This window comes from Esox lucius, chromosome 7 (assembly GCF_011004845.1).
Source record: "Esox lucius isolate fEsoLuc1 chromosome 7, fEsoLuc1.pri, whole genome shotgun sequence".
Lineage (NCBI taxonomy): Eukaryota > Metazoa > Chordata > Actinopteri > Esociformes > Esocidae > Esox > Esox lucius.
This window is the reverse complement of record NC_047575.1, coordinates 30,204,843-30,224,458: the sequence shown is the minus strand read 5'-3', so window position 1 is coordinate 30,224,458 and position 19,616 is coordinate 30,204,843. Positions and strand designations below refer to the sequence as shown.

General features: G+C 43.2%; 1 protein-coding gene across 2 annotated transcripts in view; it reads left to right on the top strand.

Moving 5' to 3' along the window:
- Positions 1 to 19,616, top strand: part of si:ch211-176g13.8 (F-BAR and double SH3 domains protein 2) — a 51,755-nt gene that overhangs the window by 7,878 nt on the left and 24,261 nt on the right. For both annotated transcript variants that reach the window (XM_010870802.4, XM_010870801.4), the window contains exons 2-3: positions 11,931 to 12,028; positions 13,394 to 13,439. In XM_010870802.4, the coding sequence (XP_010869104.2) occupies positions 11,931 to 12,028; positions 13,394 to 13,439 (144 nt within the window). The remainder of the gene's footprint in view (positions 1 to 11,930; positions 12,029 to 13,393; positions 13,440 to 19,616) is intronic.

The following is a 19,616-nucleotide window of genomic DNA, read 5'->3' as shown; positions in this document are numbered from 1 at the left end:
TTCTTATGATTATTCCTAGGAAGTTAGTAGATACTAGTAAGCATATTACTGGCTAACAAGCTGTTAAAACGGCCTGTGGCAAAAGCAATACAGTTCATAGACGCTATTTGCGGTGGAGGTAAACTTAATAAGAAACGTTAGTCAGTTTAACGCAATCCTCAGTGGAGTCTAGTGACTGCTGAAACGTGTAATGCCGTGGCCTAGTGTGCCTCTCATGTGGAAGACCCATGTTAGAATCTATTGAGAGCAACAACATTTTTTATTTCTGGTAGATTCCACGATTCTCTCGTCTTTTCAATTGATAAAAAAATGTGTTATCGTCTCCTTTATTGATAGTTATTGTATAAATGTCATTCACGAATGAAAGAAAAAATATGTTGTTATGCCATGAGAGAAAAACATACTTTCTTATGCCATGAAATGAAATAGCTTTTGCAGACTTGCTAGCAATTGCTCACAATTCTTATTACTATTCCAGTAAGTTAGTAGATACCCGTAAAGCTTATTACTGGCTAATATGTTGTGGCAAACGCAATACATAGCCGCTATTTGTGGGGGAGGTAAACTCAGTAAGAAACTGTATCAATGTCATTCAAAAATTGCCAATTAACTATTAAAACAGCGACCTGGGTTCGAAACTCGAGGTAGGAACATTTTCTAGTGCGGGCTGGCTGAACTAGGCTTGCCTGGTTTCTTGTTTTAATCTCCAGCTCTGGGCTGAAACAAATATTTCTGTAGACAAAAGTCTGCCACACCTCTGTTTCTTCAATCTCTAGCTCTGGGCTGAAACAAACATTTCTATAGACAAAAAGTCTGCCACACCTGTTTCATTCATCTCCAGCTCTAGGCTGAAACAAACATTTCTATAGACAAAAGTCTGCAAACCTCTTTTTCTTCAATATCCAGCCTGTGGCTGAAACTTGCTACAAAGATTTTCAGACAGTGGCATCAACCCATGACCAGGTCACACTTGTTTTTTGTGTGATATGGATTGACAGTAAGGACTGACAGTTACTTTTAAGCATGTTTTGAGTCTATACAGTGCTTGTTTACATTGCCTTGTGTTTGTCTATGTACAGTGGCTGTCCTACGTAAGGCTAAAACACAACTTGCATAGGTGTGTGCTCATGCTGTAGCCAGAATACATGTGAGTGAATGAAGGAGAACAACAGTCTGAGAGCATGTATATCGTCAAAAGTGTCTTAGCGCTTGAACTTAGAAATCAAGTCGAAGTTTCTCATATTTACAGCCACAACTCTTTTGAGCTGATCCATTAGCCAAAAGTAGTTGTTTTTCTGAAATTGTGAAATATATTAAGGTAGAAACTTTGTTTAACTGACTGTATTATAAGCACATGCTGGGTTTGCACAGATGCTTGTAGTGGTTTAATGTGGTATTTTCAAGGTTATCACAGTCTGGAATTTTAAATAAACTCTGTGAAAGTGCTTGATTGTTGTTAAGTTAGGTAAATTATTACTGTCATAATTATTTGGCAGTCTGATTACAATTATTTCACTTCGGAGAGAGTTGATAGTTACTCTTTTTTGTGCTGCCAATATGACTCCTTTGATCTGTTGGTTTGATCGATGTGTTGTACATGTGGCATGCAAGTGTGAGCCTGCTGATTGAAGGGAACAACAGACAGCCCGGGAATCATTGCCTAATGTAGAAAATGGCTGCTGGAAATAGACTGCCCTTTTAATGATAGGTGGCTCACAAACAAAATCTATGGTATGCTGTCCAGGGACATAACGAGACCTAGGTTTTCTGGACTTAAGCTTGGTTTTACTCAGTCCCAAGTGTTTTTTTTCACACCCATAAATGCTCAGCCTAGACAGCAAATAAATGTTTAGTTGTGATCATGTTGACTAGCAACCTGCACTGCACACCCGGCTGTCTGGTTGTATCAACTGCACACCTACTGTATGTAATAATTCAATAACATACCATATGTAAACATACCAAACCCGGTGTAAGGTACCAGAGACAGAGAAAAAAGCATGAAAAGTGGGATGTTACACTTCGGTTTAATAGATGTTTGTGTAGCCCCTATGAGTTCATTACAAAAAACATTCTGGGCCTTTCTTTGACATTTTATTTCTCAAAATATGTAGAAATTCCACAAGGTGGTGTATATTGGCTATATGGTATATTGGCTATATATATACATTATTTTTATCAGGTCATTTTGTAATAAATGCGACAGCCCTAGTCGTAGCCTATATGCTCAGTTTGCAAAGATTGTGAAGAATTCATTCTGCTGACTAATTTAAATTAAAAAACATTTGTTGTATCATAGCGGTTGTTTTATTGCTGTTTAAATTTAACCTGTTATATGGCTATTTAAAACATATAGCTGTCAAAATACAGGTCTAGCGTAAACTCAGACTTGTATAGAGCAGTAGTTCCCAACCAGGGATACTAGGACCCCTGGGGGTACTTGGCCTCTCCACAGGGGGTACTTGAAAACACTCATGACCATAGACTTACTAGTGAAATTAACATGAGGGGGTACTTCAGGGGTACTGAAAGCAGTACAAAAACATTTTGGGGGTACAGTAACTGAAAAAGGTTGGGAGACACTCGTATAGAGTAGTAAAAAGTGATGTCATAGATGTTCTATATGGTCTTTAATAAACCTGATGTTTTGAATTCTGATTAGCTGACAGCTGTGGTTTATGACACCCTATACAACAGATATGACATCACATCACTTTTTAATGCTCTAGTAACTTGTTTATAAGTGCAATAAGGCATCTCTGGAGATTATGTATTGCCAAAATATATATATAATTACAGGAATTTCCCATACAACATGATCTTCCCTATACCAAGTTCATGTTATTTAAAATATTATCTAGAATTTTTCAGCTGAATATTTAAATCAATTGCTGCCTTACCCGGTTTGATTTGGAGCCAGAATTAACCAGGTGGCATACTTTTGGAACTCATATTTTAAGATATATACTGTTGTTTGTGCCTACGGGCCTAACGGCAGTGCAGAGTACCCAACCTTCTTGGAGTCTCTGGGAGGGGTGCTGGAAAGTGCTCCGACTGGGGATTCTATCGTTCTACTGGGGGACTTCAACGCCCACGTGGGCAACGACAGTGACTGGGAGGAACGGCCCCCCTGATCTGAACCCGAGCGGTATTCAGTTATTGGACTTCTGTGCTAGTCACAGTTTGTCCATAACGAACACCATGTTCAAGCATAAGGGTGTCCATCAGTGCACGTGGCACCAGGACACCCTAGGCCGCAGGTCGATGATCGACTTTGTTGTCGTTTCATCTGACCTGCGGCCATATGTCTGGTGGTGAGTTGGATCCGATGGCGGGGGAGGAAGCTGGACAGACTCTGCAGTACTGTAAGGGTCTGCTGGGAACGTCTGGCCGAGTCTCCTGTCAGAGAGATCTTTAACTCCCACCTCTGGCAGAGCTTCGTCTGGATCCCGAGGGAGGCTGGAGATATTGAGTCCGAGTGGACCATGTTCTCCACCGCTATTGTCGAAGCGGCCGCTCTGAGCTGTGGCCGTAAGGTCTCCGGTGCCTGTTGAGGCGGCAATCCCCGAACCCGGTGGTGGACACCGGAAGTAAGGGATGCCGTCAAGCTGAAGAAGGAGTCCTATCAGGCCTGGTTGGCTTGTGGGACTCCTGAGGCAGCTGACGGGTACCGGCAGGCCAAGCGGACTGCAGCCCGGGTGGTTGTGGAGGCAAAAACTCGGGCCTGGGAGGAGTTCGGTGAGGCCATGGAGAAGGACTATCGGCTGGCCTCAAAGAGATTCTGGCAAACCGTCCGGCGCCTCAGGAGAGGGAAACAGTATACTACCAACGCTGTTTACGGTGGAAGGAGTACTTCGAGGATCTCCTCAATCCCGCCGTCACGTCTTCCATTGAGGAAGCAGAGGATGAGGGCTCAGAGGTGGACTCGTCCATCACCTGGGCTGAAGTCACAGAGGTAGTCAAGAAACTCCTCGGTGGCAAGGCACCGGGGGTGGATGAGATCCGCCCTGAGTACCTCAAGTCTCTGCATGTTGTGGGGCTGTCTTGGTTGACACGCCTGTGCAACATTGCGTGGCGGTCGGGGACAGTGCCTCTGGGATGGCAGACCGGGGTGGTGGTCCCTCTTTTTAAGAAGGGGGACCAGAGGGTGTGTTCCAACTATAGGGGGATCACACTTCTCAGCCTCCCCGGGAAAGTCTATGTCAGGGTTCTGGAGAGGAGAATACGACCGATAGTAGAACCTCGGATTCAGGAGGAACAGTGTGGTTTTCGTCCGGGCCGTGGAACACTGGACCAGCTCTATACCCTCTACAGGGTGTTGGAGGGTTCATGGGAGTTTGCCCAACCAATCCACATGTGTTTTGTGGATTTGGAGAAGGCATTCAACTGTGTCCCTTGCGGCATCCTGTGGAGAGTGCTTCGGGAATATGGGGTCCTGGGTCCTTTGCTAAGGGCGGTCAGGTCCCTGTACGACCGAAGTAGGAGCTTGTTCCGCATTGCCGGCAGTAAGTCAGACTTGTTCCCAGTGCATGTTGGACTCCGGCAGGGCTGCCCTTTGTCTCCGGTTCTGTTCGTAATTTTTATGGACAGAATTTCTAGGCGCAGCCAGGGGCCGGAGGGTGTCAGGTTTGGGGACCACACGATTTCGTCTCTGCTCTTTGCGGATGATGTTATTGTGTTGGCCCCTTCAAACCAGGACCTTCAGCATGCACTGGGATGGTTTGCAGCCGAGTGTGAAGCGGTGGGGATGAGAATCAGTACCTCCAAATCTGAGGCCATGGTCCTCAATTGGAAAAGGGTGGCTTGCCCACTTCAGATTGGTGGAGAGTGCCTGCCTCAAGTGGAGGAGTTTAAGTATCTAGGGGTCTTGTTCACGAGTGAGGGAAGGATGGAACGGGAGATTAACAGATGGATCGGTGCAGCTTCTGCAGTAATGCGGTCGATGTATCGGTCTGTCGTGGTAAAGAAAGCGCTGAGCCGCAAGGCGAAGCTCTCGATTTACCGGTCAATCTACCTTCCTACTCTCACCTATGGTCATGAGCTTTGGGTCATGACCGAAAGGACAAGATCCCGGATACAGGTGGCCTAAATGAGCTTTCCCCGCAGGGTGGCTGTGCGATCCCTTAGGGTGAGAAGCTCGGTCATCCGAGAGGAGCTCAGAGTAGAGCCGCTGCTCCTCCACATCGAGAGGGGTCAGCTGAGGTGGTTTGGGCATCTGTTTCGGATGCCTCCGGAATGCCTTCCTGGGAAGGTGTTCCGGGCCCTCCCATCGGGAGGAGACTATGTCTCCCGGCTGGCCTGGGAACGCCTCGGTGTCCCCCTGGAAGAGCTGGAGGAAGTGTCTAGGGAGAGGGAAGTCTGGGCATCTCTGCTTAGACTGCTGCCCCCGCGACCCGGCCCCGGATAAGCGGAAGATGATGATGATGATGATACTGTAGGCAATATCATAACCAGAAGAAAAATGTGTTCTTCATCCAAATCTTGGATTTATTACTTTTCTAAAGTGGTTTCTTTTATACCAAATTTCAAATTAATAGTCAACAAACGTGGGTCAGTCAAGCTAATATTTCCACAATAAAATCAGACAACTTAAGCAGCATATTTTGGAGGATAATTGTAAGCAAGCTAGTTATTGGTAGGTAAACCAAAACTGACATGTGCAATATTGTTGCGCGCCTAATGTGAATTCACAAGTTCAAAAGTATGTGTATTTGCAGCTTTACTTTGGCTATCTAAAGTTTATTGCAGTAGCTTTAAGTTGTTCTGGGTAAGAGTCTGCACAGTTAAGTCAATAATCGCAACATGCAACAAATTCAGATATTCTATTCACAGTTCATATAAATGAACAGTTAATGTATGTATTTTTTAATGTAATAAGGCCTTAATATTATGAATTTCATATTACTGGTAATATAGGTATGAATCTGTTTGTCACAGATACCTTGTAAATAGGGTAGGGGCATGGATCAGATATCTAGTCATTATCTGGTGTGATCACCATTTGATCTGGGCTATCACTCTGCCATTTCTGACCCTCTATGTTTTTTTCCTGAGTGGTTTGGTTGTGCAATTGCTCAAGTGTTTTAGTTCATTGTCCTTTTGCAAGATCACTTCAGTTCCATTTCAACTTTTTGGAAGTTGTCCTAACCGTCTTACGTATTCTCTAGTATAATGTGGAATTTATTGTTACTCAGCTGTGCAGAGGCTTCTTCCTTTCTAAACTCCCTTGTAGGCCAAGTTGGCGCAGTTTCTTTCTGACAGTTAACCCATCCACTTCAGGCCAGGTGCTAGGACGAAGTGACTGAGGGGGCAGAAAATAATGGCGATATCTTTCAATAGAATATTTAAAACTTCAAATGTGGGGGCTAAGCCCCCTCTTGCCCCTGGTGGTGCCCCGGCCTGGTGCACTTCAACATTGACTGTGGCAAGACAGGTTCTTAGATGTAGATCATTTAATGTTACCCTGAGGTTCTTAGAGTCTTCTTTGAGTCAACGAAGAACAGTATTTTTAGTAAACTCTTTGACAGTATTTGATGTGCGTTTTCCATTAGACAACAGAATGATTACCTTCAAACTGCCTGGAAGTGATTGTTAAATTTTTCTGCGCCATTAGGAATGAAGTCCTTTTTGCCGGACCGCCTGATTGCCATAGTGGGTATAGACACTGACTTACAGAACAAATTGGTCCCGCTTTCGACTCTTGTCACAGTCAAAACAAACTGTCTTGGGGTTTTGTTCAAGACAGACAAAAATGTTGTTGTCCAGTAGCTACGTTATAGGAAGCCTAATATAAAACAGTTCTTTTGGATTTTCGAATTATGCATTATGATTTGGATAGACAGAGTTCGCTGGCAACACGATTCTCTCGTCTTTTCACTTGACTAAAAAGTCAGTTATCGTCGCCTATATTGATAGTTATTGTATCAATGTCATTCATGAATGGCTAATAAGCTGAAAACAGCCAGTGGGGAAAGTCATACAGTTCATAGATGCTATTTGTGGAGGAGGTAAACTTAATAAGAAATGTTAGTCAATTAAACCCAATGCCTAATGTTGTCTAGCGAAATATTCAAACTTAGCGTGTTATTAATGCGTGACAAAATGATCTAATGTGGAGATGCAATACCGACACTGGGCAAACGTAGTACCGTGGTGCAGTGGTTAAAGCCACAGCCACTCACATGGGAGACCTGGATTCGGATACAGTAAGGGCAACAAACAACATTTATCACTTTTAATCCAGGCTAGCAATTTGGGGGCAGAGTGAAGCCATCACCAAAAATGCAACGTCTAATATAAAATACTGAAGCAGCATAAACAAAAATGTTAACGGCACAAACCGTCACGAACGAAGCACAAACAAACAATACTATTTTGGTTGATTTTGAAGGATGTTGGGGGCTGAGTAACCTCAGAGAGGCCTATAAAATAGTCTTTAATATCTATAAAATGATAGCCGCACAAACAAATGTTTACGGCACAAATGATTGAGCTTCACGCAGGTGGTAGATAGCTAACAACAGTCAGCTAGCATTGTATCAAACTACTGTACAATGCGAATCATTCTGGTCTAGCTAAGCTGAATCAGCAGCACCTATTTTCCACATTACGAGTCTGGTCCTATGCACTGGCACTGAAATTAACTCATTTCAATGGGACATACCCGCAAAGAGGCGCGGTTCTCGTCTCATAAAACCACTCTCTGACACTGGACAGCTAATAGCAGAACAGCTTGTTCTTCTTTTTTTTATTTAATGGCTGTTCGCATCCATTGAAGGTGCATATACCGCCACCTACCGTACCGGAGTGTGAGGCCGCTCACGGCCTGCCTTTCCTATATCCTCCCGCTCAGACCTGTAGCCCTGAGAAATCGACATTCAGCCTTAGCTACCATACCACTCCCCTTCCCGCCCCCCAGCAACCCCTCTACATCCCACTTCCTAATCTCCCCTCTAACCTTCTCATACAACCTTTCCCTCTCAACATCATACTGTTCACAATACATCAACACATGTTCAACCGTTTCCTCCACTCGACACCCATCACACAACCCTGTTTCATGCTTACCTACGACCTTCAATGACGCGTTCAGTCCTGTATGCCCTAACCGTAGTCGATCACCTCTTCTCTCCTACACCCCATATTCCTCACCTCGGCCCTCACTGTCCACTGCAACCCATAATACCCTCTCCCCTTCCTGCTACCATCCCACTTCCTCTGCCAACATTCAACACCTACCCCCTTTATCAACATTTTAATTTCCCCCCGTCCTAACGGTACCTGTACACCCACCCCCTCCTTCCTACACGCACTCCTAGCCAATCTATCGGCCCCTTCGTTACCCTCCACACCAACATGAGCCGGCACCCAGCAGAACCGAACCACCACATCCATCCTCTCCAATCCCAACAACAACACCATCATCTCCACCAACAACTCACCTCTGTCTGATCTTCCGGTCTGTAAGCTGCCTAACACCGCCGCTGAGTCGGAACACAGCACCACTCTCAATGGTCTCACCTCCTCCGCCCACCTCAACCCAGGAATCATCGCCACCATCTCTGCCGTATAGACATTCACCCGGTCTGTCAGTCTCTGAGGCATCTCTACACTAAATTCCGGCACATACAACCCCACGCCAACCCTCCCACTCCCCGGATCCTTTGACCCATCTGTCTATATCTGGAGAAACTTGTAGTACCCCTCACCAACATACCTTTTCACACATCGACCCCATCCATCCCACTCCTTCCTTCCCTCTAACAAACTGACATCCACCCCTGGCTTTGGAAACAACCAATGTGGAACATTACCCAGTGCGACTGTAGGCCCCACTTCCCTCTCACTTATCCCATACTCCTCCACCAACTTCCCAATCACCCACCCAAACACCTTCAACTTGCCCACTTCCCTCTCCCGGCAGTCAGCCATAGCCTTGGCTGCTGGATGTCCATTCACACTCCCCTTTAATCTGGCCCAGTACGCCAGTGCCAGTTTATCTCGCCTCAGGACCATTGGCATCTCCCCAAATTCCACTTGCAAGGCCTCAACCAATGTTGTCCTAAACGCACCTACACAAAGCCGTAACACGGTCGCCTGGACCACATCTAAACATTTCAACGCAGATTTACCTGCATACCCATAAAAAAAACACCCATAGTCTAAAATTGACCTAATCAGCGTCTGATTCATACACACCATAGTATGTCTATCCGCTCTCCAATCATACCCTACCACTGCCCGCATAAGGTTCATAGCCCTTCGACTGTACGTGGGTCCTCCAAGTCAACTTCTCATCAAACAACATCCCAAGGACACCCGCACCAATTCCTGTCCATATAGACACAGTCTCACCCCTTCAATCTTTCTCCTAGAATACAACATAAAACACGACTTGGCCACTGACATTCTGCACCCCCAAGTCAATGACCACACATCCACCCCTATAGCTGCTTCCTTTATGTTCTTCATTACCCAGTCCACATTCCTTCCTCTTTTCCACATTGCCCCATCATCTGCATACAAAGCCACCCGCATCCCTGGACCCACTGCCCCAAACATGTCATCGACCATCAACACAAACAATAATGGGGTGACCACACTCCCCTGCGGCGTGCCATTAGCAACCTCAAACTCCTTGGACAGGACCTCCCCCCCACCTTCCCCTGGAACACTCTTCCAAACAAAAAACTCAAAATCCAATTATACAGCTTACCTACTGCACCCAACCTACTCAACTTAATCAACAGCCCCTATCTCCACATGGTGTCATATGCCTTCTCCACATCAAAATACGCCACACACATCACTTTCTTCAACGTCACTGGGCCTGTAACTCGCCGTCCTCGTAGGGTCCTTACCTGGTTTCAAAAACGGTAACACCACTGCTCTTTTCCCCCCAGCCGGAACAGTCCCAGACCTCCACATTTTATTATACAGCTCCAACACCACTCGTCTCACACAATCCGGCGCTTTTTCAACCGTCACGTAACATATCCGGTCATCTCCCGGGGCCGTCTTCCTACACCCCTCCAAGGCTTTCTCCAATTCATACATTGAGAACTCTACATACATCCCCTCCCTGGTCTCGTCTTTCCTCACCATTACATCCCCATGTTCCCTGAGTTCATCTGCTTGCCTTCTCATACCCTCCTCCTCCTCTCCCAATCCTCCACACACACGCTCATACTCTTTCCAATCTGCCTTCCTAAAACACCATCTTTGTGTGACCTCTCTACCATACCCCGAACCCTAATTTACAAACAACTGGATAATGATCTCTACCTACTGTAGTCTCCCGATGCACCTCCCACTCACACCGTCCCGCCAGCACTGCGGACACCAGACATCCCCCTCCCCTCTCACATCCTTACTTACCTCCCCACCTGAGTTGGATTCCCGATCCTCCTTCCCCTGAACTCGTTTCCTAATCTTTTTCCTGGCACCCCCGGTATAAGACCATCCCTCCTGTCTCCCATCCACATTTAACGATGTCCACTCCACTCCCGTCTGAACTCCCCGCCATGCTGTCCTCATTCACCGTACAGCTGTCCCCGCTTCCGCTCGTTGTGGTTGGAGCTGTTGCAGTATAGCTATCACGTCTCAATCTGATTCTTCCCACCAACACACAGTGCCTGACACTTGCTTTCAAAAATCTCCCGTCGAGACGTTCCACTTCCGCAAACACCTGCGGTCTTCCCGTCGCCAGTTTCCAAGCGTCGATGAATCCCCAGAACAGTTGTTGTTTTGCTTTGCTGCACGCTTTGAGTCACTCTTGTCCAATCAAAAGTCTTCTTTGTTTTCACGTCACCTTTTGGTATGGCCTCAGCTTGCTTGGAACCTCGACGAAACAGGTACTCAAAAAAGTATCTGGTACCAGGTATTATCCCAACTTTTGGCCAGTGGAAAAGCAAAAAAGGCGAGGCGTGTAGCCGAGTGGAGCTGGTACCATGGAGTGGAAAAGCTTCCAAAGCGGGTCGAGACTGTATTATGCAGTGGAACAGCGCCTCAACGTAGCTTTCTTTCCGTTTATGCAACATATTTGAACATAATCAAGAGGCGGAGGAAGGTTATTCTGTCCAGGAACACTTCTACCAGGCAACGCCAATGACCGTTCAAGATAGACAGGCGAATGTGTAAAGGCTCATCCGGATTACCAGTGAATACATCGCTATTTATGATCTATAGCACCGTAATACCTTGTTTGTATCATAAAAATGATATATCAATGTTCTTCTGTCAATATACTGTGGGGGTGTTTATTTTTTGTAAAAATGTGGGCATCTTACTTATTTGAATCTCATTCAACTGCGCAGATATCCCAACTGTAGTAGCAATCCTGATGCATCTTTGGCGTTGATGTCCCGGTAGCGATATATGCACTTAGATCGTGTAGAGGAGGTTCTGTAGAGACTGCAAAAATAATCCCCATGCTCCCAGCTGTATTGCCTTGCAAAAGCACATGTGCATCAAGTACGAAAAAATACGTAGTGACAACAATCGCATGCCAACATTAGACGGCCAAGGTGAACTGAAGCGTGACGTTCACCGCTGTGAGTGAGAGGGATGTCAGGTGCATTCACAAAATGTATTTGGCTGTTCGCCTTGGCCGCCTAATGTTGGCATGCAAGCAGTTGTTGCCACGCATTCATTGTACACAAGACCAGACCAGATCCGCCAATTGTGTAGTGAGTGCATTGTTTTGTTGCAAGTCCTTTCCATATCGCTACGCATTATTAGTTGATTTATATATAACAAGATATATTCGAATATAACTATTCGAATAGAGATAATGAATACTAAATACATACCAAACGATATCGGAATATTAGAATACTCGGGTCCAGCCCCAGTATCCACATGTTTAAAACTTTTCGGGGGGTACATACTTCCTCAGGAGTTGACGGTTTTCTGACATATTTGTTTTGCAGGTGAAAGTTACCCAGGAGCTGAAACATACTCATGCTGAGCAGCTGAGCAGGCTACACATCAAACACCATACAGAGTGTGATCTACTGGAGGACCTGAGGTAGGGGGTGATTGGAGAGTGATCTACTGGTTGACCTGAGGGGGGGGGGTTGGAGAGCGTGATCTACTGGAGGACCTGAGGTGGGGGGTGGTTGGAGAGCGTGATCGACTGGAGGACCTGAGGTGGGGGGTGGTTGGAGAGTGTGATCGACTGGAGGACCTGCGGTGGGGGGTGGTTGGAGAGCGTGATCGACTGGAGGACTTGAGGTGGGGGGTGGTTGGAGAGCGTGATCGACTGGAGGACCTGAGGTGGGGGGTGGTTGGAGAGCGTGATCGACTGGAGGACCTGAGGTGGGGGGTGGTTGGAGAGCGTGATCTTCTGGAGGACCTGAGGTGGGGGGTGGTTGGAGAGCGTGATCGACTGGAGGACCTGAGGTGGGGGTTGGTTGGAGAGCGTGATCGACTGGAGGACCTGAGGTGGGGGGTGGTTGGAGAGCGTGATCGACTGGAGGACCTGAGGTGGGGGGTGGTTGGAGAGCGTGATCGACTGGAGGACCTGAGGTGGGGGGTGGTTGAGAGTGGAACAGGGGCATGGTTAGATCAGTGTGAGGTGTCTTGGGTTTCATTTTCTGTTCTTTGGCTTGATCTCAAATTAAAAATAAAAGTCTGCTTTCGACACAACCCTGGTAGAGTGACTTAGCAGGGACTTAGCAGGTCAATTACCAACATCACAAGGCCAAATCTACAATGGAGTTGCTTACAAAGAATGGTGAATCTTGAAGTGACCAAGTTAAAGCTTTGACAACTCATGTAGCCGAGGTAGAAATGTCATCATTGTGATTCTGCAGAATGAATAAGTCATGCCTTCCACCTGGCGCCTTGAATCTTTTACGTATTACATGATACCTGCAAATTAAGACGGCGGTCTGATGCTTTAACCACTATGCCACCTTGCTTCTCCTAATGCCTAGAATTGCTTAAAGCACCCATTCTGTTTTTGATATTTTAATCATAACTGAAAGTCTAATAATTTATAGTGTTTGTTGAATTAATATAACAATTTACCAGTGTGTCCTTTGGCTCTTGAAATCGTCAGTCTTTTGGGCATTAAGAAACAATAAAAATTTTTTTACATACACCTCTGATTTTCTGAAGCCCACTCCTTACCCTAACAAAGTAATTAGTCTATTATTGTAATTAAGGTCACACAGGTTGAATTCTGATTGTTTGATCAAACCGCTTCACTTTCAAAATTATTTCGGGTTAATCCCAAAAAGGCCCGGATAAGACATCTGATTACATCTGATCCTGGAAATGAACTGAGCAAGTAGTGGGCATAAAGAATTCTTCTAGTGTACATTCATAATTTGTTCCCCGCATAATTGTATGCTGTATTTAATTGTGGTTCTACCTTATTTCTGTGTAGGACATATAGTCAGAAGAAAGCTGCCCTAGAGAGGGACTACGCCCAGGTAAGTGTCTCTTCCTGTCTCTACATATTTTTTTCTCTCTATCCTTTTGGAGTCATGTTAATTTCTGCACATGGATACCATTTCATTTTGGCATTGCTGTCCCCTTATTTGTGTTGCCTTAAAAAACAAACCACATGACCTTTGCTCGGTTCAGGTGTGGTTAAGATTTTGTTGATATTTCAGTTATTGAGAATATCTGGACTCAGTTTTGATCATATCTCCTCTGAGAGGACCACTTTCAAGATCTGTCTCTGTTTTGGTATTTTTGTGTGGTCCACATCCTTGTCTTGGAATTGTTTTGGCCTCAGCTTCCTGTGTATGTCAATTTACTGTCTGCCCCCCCCCCCCCCCCCCCCCCCCCCCCCCCCCACTGCTTTGGTCTTTTCCGGCTTTGTATCCCTGTGTGGAATGTAAATCATTACTGTGAGAAAAGGGGGTCCTGGCTTGGGATTTCCCCAACCCAGTCAATACCTACGGACCTAGCACTGAAGTCTTAGGGCATGTGGTAGTTCTGAAGGTTGACAGGGTGTCAAATATGTTTTTGAAATTCCTTGTCCATCGTATACGCTTATAGTGTTATTTTTTTAACATTTCTTTCACTGCCAAACACAAGTCATGTTTATTGTAGTACATCTCTTTGATGACAGTAATGTTAAGCAGATTCCATCTGCATTTCTTCACTGCATGGAACTATTTTTAAGTGCACATGATTCTGTGTGGACTCTTAAGTCTAAGACTCAACAGTTACTTTTGCCTTTTTGTTACTGAAAACCTAGTGCGCATGTGAACACACACTACTGCCTACCTATTTAACCAGAGGTGCATAGCCTATCCCTTTTTAGGTATTTCAACATGTAGTGATTTGATCTTTAAATTATCAGTTTGTCAAAAACCAAAGTGTGTATAATATAGATAATATAGATATAATATATGACATGTATTTCCTTAAGCTTCCAGACATTTCTATCTAAACAGCTGATAAGCAAAAAGGCAATGGCATTTTCACAAATGTTATTTTGACCATATAGTGTGGCAATATCAAGAACATTGAATATATTTGCTTTACTTAGAAATATTTGACATAACCTGTAAATGATTGACTCTATGCACAAGGTTTTCAGCAACATAGAAACAGAAATGATCAGCTCTTGTGTTTTGTGCTTAAAGAAAGGTCCATGTGGAATTGTGTACAAAATTAAAAACAATTCCATGTGGTAAAGAAATATAGATGCTATTTAACCACGTCCAAAAATGCTTTTGACACCCTAATAAAAATAACAATACACAACAGCAAATTTACAGACACACAATTGTTTTTTTAACTGCAGAACTAAGCAATTTAACAATCAGTACAACAATAAAACATTTGAATAATGGGGCAGACAATAAAGACAGCCATTGTCACTGTTCTCCTTTCTCTCGACTTTCCTTCCTTTCTCTATCTGTGTTTTGATGTGTCTCTGTATCAGCCTCTCTCCCACACACCCAGGACCTTACAGCAATGTGCTGGCATTCAAGTAGAGGTTAAAGGTCACCCTGCAGCCCTGCTGTTGACATCCTGTTTGTCCCTGTGTGTTTTTACTGTGTCCATCAGACAGGGAAGAACTGGAAGTCCCATTTAATACCCCGTTTTTGAGTGTGTTCATTTCTGCACCTGTCAAACTGTGTGCTTAGCATATTTGTTTGCAAGGGCACATCCTATCATGTTTTTAAAGGTGTAAACCTCTTATAGTCTGATAACTCCTAGATTATATTCATTAGTCCACACTGGACCGAAAACATAATCCAAATTCTAATTATAAACCAATGTTTATGAGACAAGTTTAGAGTTGTATTCATTAGGAACCAATAGCTTTGCAGCAGTGTTGACTAATGAATACACTTGGCTAGTCCCTCCCTTTTTGAGTGTTTTATTCATTTTGGAGCCTAGTGAGAATGACCCTGTTTCAGGTCGCACGCGCTGAGTTTAGTGAAATGTTCAGCTGGCTGACTGTCAGATACAGTTACTGACATGAAACCCTTCTTAATTACTACTCTTGAGAATCATTTGTAATGTGCAGCAAACACCCACACACAGAAACAGGTCAGATTATTATTTTCTAAGAAGCACAAACATCAGCCATTAGAGTTTTGGAACAGAGTTTTATGGAGACAAAGGGAAGCGATGGAAAGGCAAAAGTGTGAAGAAAACAAGGAACTGCCAATTATCCTAAGTATACCACCTCATCTGTGAAGCAGGAACTTTGTTTCAAGGACATGCATGGCTGCCTCTGGAACGGGCTCACTCATCTTTATTGGTGATGTAATGAATGATGGCAGCAGAATGAATTCAGAAGTGTACCAGTGTAATAGAATATGCCACCAGACTCATTGGACGGCGCTTCACAATGCAACTGGACAAAGACCTAAAACACACTGCCAACATGGCTAAGAAGTTCACCAGGGGGAAAAAGGGTAAGGGTTTTAGGCTGCAAGGGATTTGCGATTAAATTCAATCTTTTATATTTCTTACATTTGCTTTTAAGGGAGAAAGTTAAGCACCAGATACTAGGGTCATTTAATGCCATTGAATGGTTGTTCATTTATTCCTTAGACTTTTCAACACAATTGCTGGGGAAAGTGGTTACAAACATTGAATAGGTTAAATATTGTGACCAAGATAGGAGCTATTTTAGTTTTTAGGAGCTATTGTTTTATCACATTTATGTTTTGTCTTTGTATCTGTTCAACGTTTGGAAGCACAATAACCAGCAATGCAGTTGAAGTGTTTGTGGGATAAATTAATTACTTTAATTTCCCCGAACCATCGAGAGGCCAGAGCATGTGAGCCCTATGTCTGGTGAGGACTTTTGTGGCTAGTATGGTTTTGTGTGTGCATGTGTCAACGTGTGTGTTGGACAGAAACAGAGAATTAGACTGTTGTCAGTAGGATGGCAAGTTAGACAAGTGTCCTGACTTTCTGTGGTCACTAAAGATCCAGTGGCATCATCATTATCAAATAGTCTCCATTTGGGTCATGCACCTCCCTATAATAGTAGCTGTAAAATACTGTAGGTACTGCATGTATGCAATCAATAGTGTAGTTGTCGTCAGCAAAATTAGAAATATCAAGTGTAAATGTAACTTACTAATGGATTATCTATTGGCTTAGCTGCCTGGCTAGCTGCCCAAATAAACTACCATTCAAAATGTTGGGGTCTCTTAGAAATGTGTTTATGTTCTATCAAAACACACATGCAATGAGTTTGAAAAGGAAATAAATAGGAAATATGGTCATTTCTATTTTTAATTGGAATAATAATTATGTAATTTAAACTTTGCTTTTGTCAAATAATCCTACATTTGCAGCAATAACAGTCTTGCAGACCTTTGGCATTCTAGTTGTAAATTTGTTGAGGTAATCTGAAAATAATTCACCCCATGCCTCCTGAAGCTCCTCCCACAAGTTTGATTGGCTTGATTGGCACTTCTTACATACCATACAGTCAAGCTGCTCCCACAACAGCTCAATAGGGTTGAGATCCACTGACTGTACTGGCCACTCCATTATAGACAGAATACCAGCTGACTGCTTCTTTCTTAAATCGTTCTTGCATAGTTCAGAGCTGTGCTTTTTGTCATTGTCCTGTTGTAAGAGGAAATCAAGTGCCTGCCACAGGGCATGGCATGGTGTTGCAAAATTGAGCAATAGCCTTCCTTCTTCAAGATCCTTATTACCCTGTACAAGTCTCCCACTTTACCACCACCAAAGCACACCAAGACCATCACTTTGTCTCCACCATGCTTGACAGATGGCATCAAGCAGTTCTTTTTTGTGATCCTAACACTTCAAAATTTAATTTGTCTTTCCATAACACTATTTTCATGTTTTCCTCTGTCCATTGTCAGCCTTATTCTGCCCATCTTAATTTTATTTTTTTATGGCCAGTCTGAGATATGTCTTTTTCTTTGCAACTCTGCCTAGAAGGCCAGCATCTCAGAGTCGCCTCTTCACTGTTGGCATTGAGAATGGTGTTTTGCAGGTACTATTTAATGCAGCTGCCAGCTTTCAGTTTTCGCTGTTCTGTGAAGGGAGTAGTACAGAGTGTTGTACGAGATCTTCAGTGTTTTTGCAATTTCTCGCATGGAATAGCCTTAATTTATCAGAAATAATAGACTGACACATTTAAGAAGAAAGTCTAAAGAGGGCCAGTTTTATTGATTCTTTAATCAGCACAACCATTTTCAGCTATGCTAGCATAATTGCAAAAGGCTTTTCTGATGATCAATTAGCCTTTTCAAATGAGAAACTTGGATTAGCAAACACAACATGCCAGTGGAAGACAGAACTGATGGTGGCTGATAATGGGCCTCTGTACGCCTCTGTAGATATTCCGTAAAAAATCAGCCGATTCCAGTTATAACATAGTCATTAACAACATTAACATGTATTACATACATTAATGTACACTGTATTTCCTTTTTAATTTGATGTTATTTTAATGGCCAAAAAATTACTTTTCTTTTGAAAACAAGGACATTTCTAAGTGACCCCATTTTTTTGAACTGTAATGTAGAAGTGATCTCTGAAAGCATATTTTCCCTGCACATGTCCCATTTCCAACTACTTCTCCCCTGTGCAAATTTTCACAGGAAATGGTACAAACATATTATAATTGCATGACTATGCGGTCTGCCACAAGACTAACAGCTTGCAGGCTTAACCACTTGCTTATTAGCTCATGTTTACTATAAGGTGGTAAATAGCTTTCAAATTTGTCATCTTTTGGGGCGGAAATGGGGTGGATCTTGTTTTAACTTGCATTGAAATAAGGTGATAAATAAGCTATTGCTCAAATCTGGAGAAAAAGGCTTGTAAACCTAATAAAGTTCACTAACATATCATGCAACTGTCAAATATTTAGCATGTGTGTTGTTGACCTAAGATCTACTTAAATTAATGACGTTTAGCATGTGTGTTGTTGACCTAAGATCTACTTAAATTAATGACGTTTAGCATGTGTGTTGTTGACCTAAGATCTACTTAAATTAATGACGTTTAGCATGTGTGTTGTTGACCTAAGATCTACTTAAATTAATGACGTTTAGCATGTGTGTTGTTGACCTAAGATCTACTTAAATTAATGACGTTTAGCATGTGTGTTGTTGACCTAAGATCTACTTAAATTAATGACGTTTAGCATGTGTGTTGTTGACCTAAGATCTACTTAAATTAATGACGTTTAGCATGTGTGTTGTTGACCTAAGATCTACTTAAATTAATGACGTTTAGCATGTGTGTTGTTGACCTAAGATCTACTTAAATTAATGATGTTTAATTTAACCATCAAACGGCACGTATGTCAAATGTCAACCCTAATCAGCTTAGACATATCTCACAAAAGGTAACGTTGTTTATTGTTATTACCTTTCCCCTCCAAATGAGCACCAAATTTTCAGACTGCCAATTTTTGAATATGTTTTGTATCCTGTATCAATCTTTGGAAATTCTTTTAAAGATTCCCCTTCCAGTCTATATTAGAATGATGCTTCTTTTTCTCTGCAATGTGGAAATTATAGGGATCTACTAAGAACTGTTTTTAGACACAGTGCATTGTGCAGTGTTTGGACACAACACTTAGCTGTGGTGTATTGACAGTAAACATTGACAATATACAAATAAACCCAGAGATGCATTATTGCTATTACGAACCGGTTACGTAACTTGCGCTCTGATGTCATACCTTGGTTTTCAGCAAATTATTATTCAGACCTCCCGGTTAATAATACAGTATACTACAGTGATGTCCTTCATACTGGACCACATTGTTTTTGGTTTAGGGCAATGCTGGTCTCAAGATAGTATATGTAAGTATGTTGATAGCTGAATTCGTTAGATACGTTACATCACGGTACAGACAGGACACTAGGGCCAGTGGAGAGCACATTTAGAGTTAATCTAAATGTGCATTGTAATTTACTCTAATCCAGGTAACATCATATGAATTTGTCTGTTACACATTTCCGTAAACTAAGTTAGGTTTTCCCCTGAGATCAGTTTGTTAGTGCTCACTTGGGTTAAGCGTGTCTGATTGGATGTCCACTTTAGTTTGGTGCCAAATGAATGCACCCTGGCCACCTGTGGCTTTTATTTCAGTTATTTCAAAAGTATATGTTATTTAATGCTTTTGGACGCAG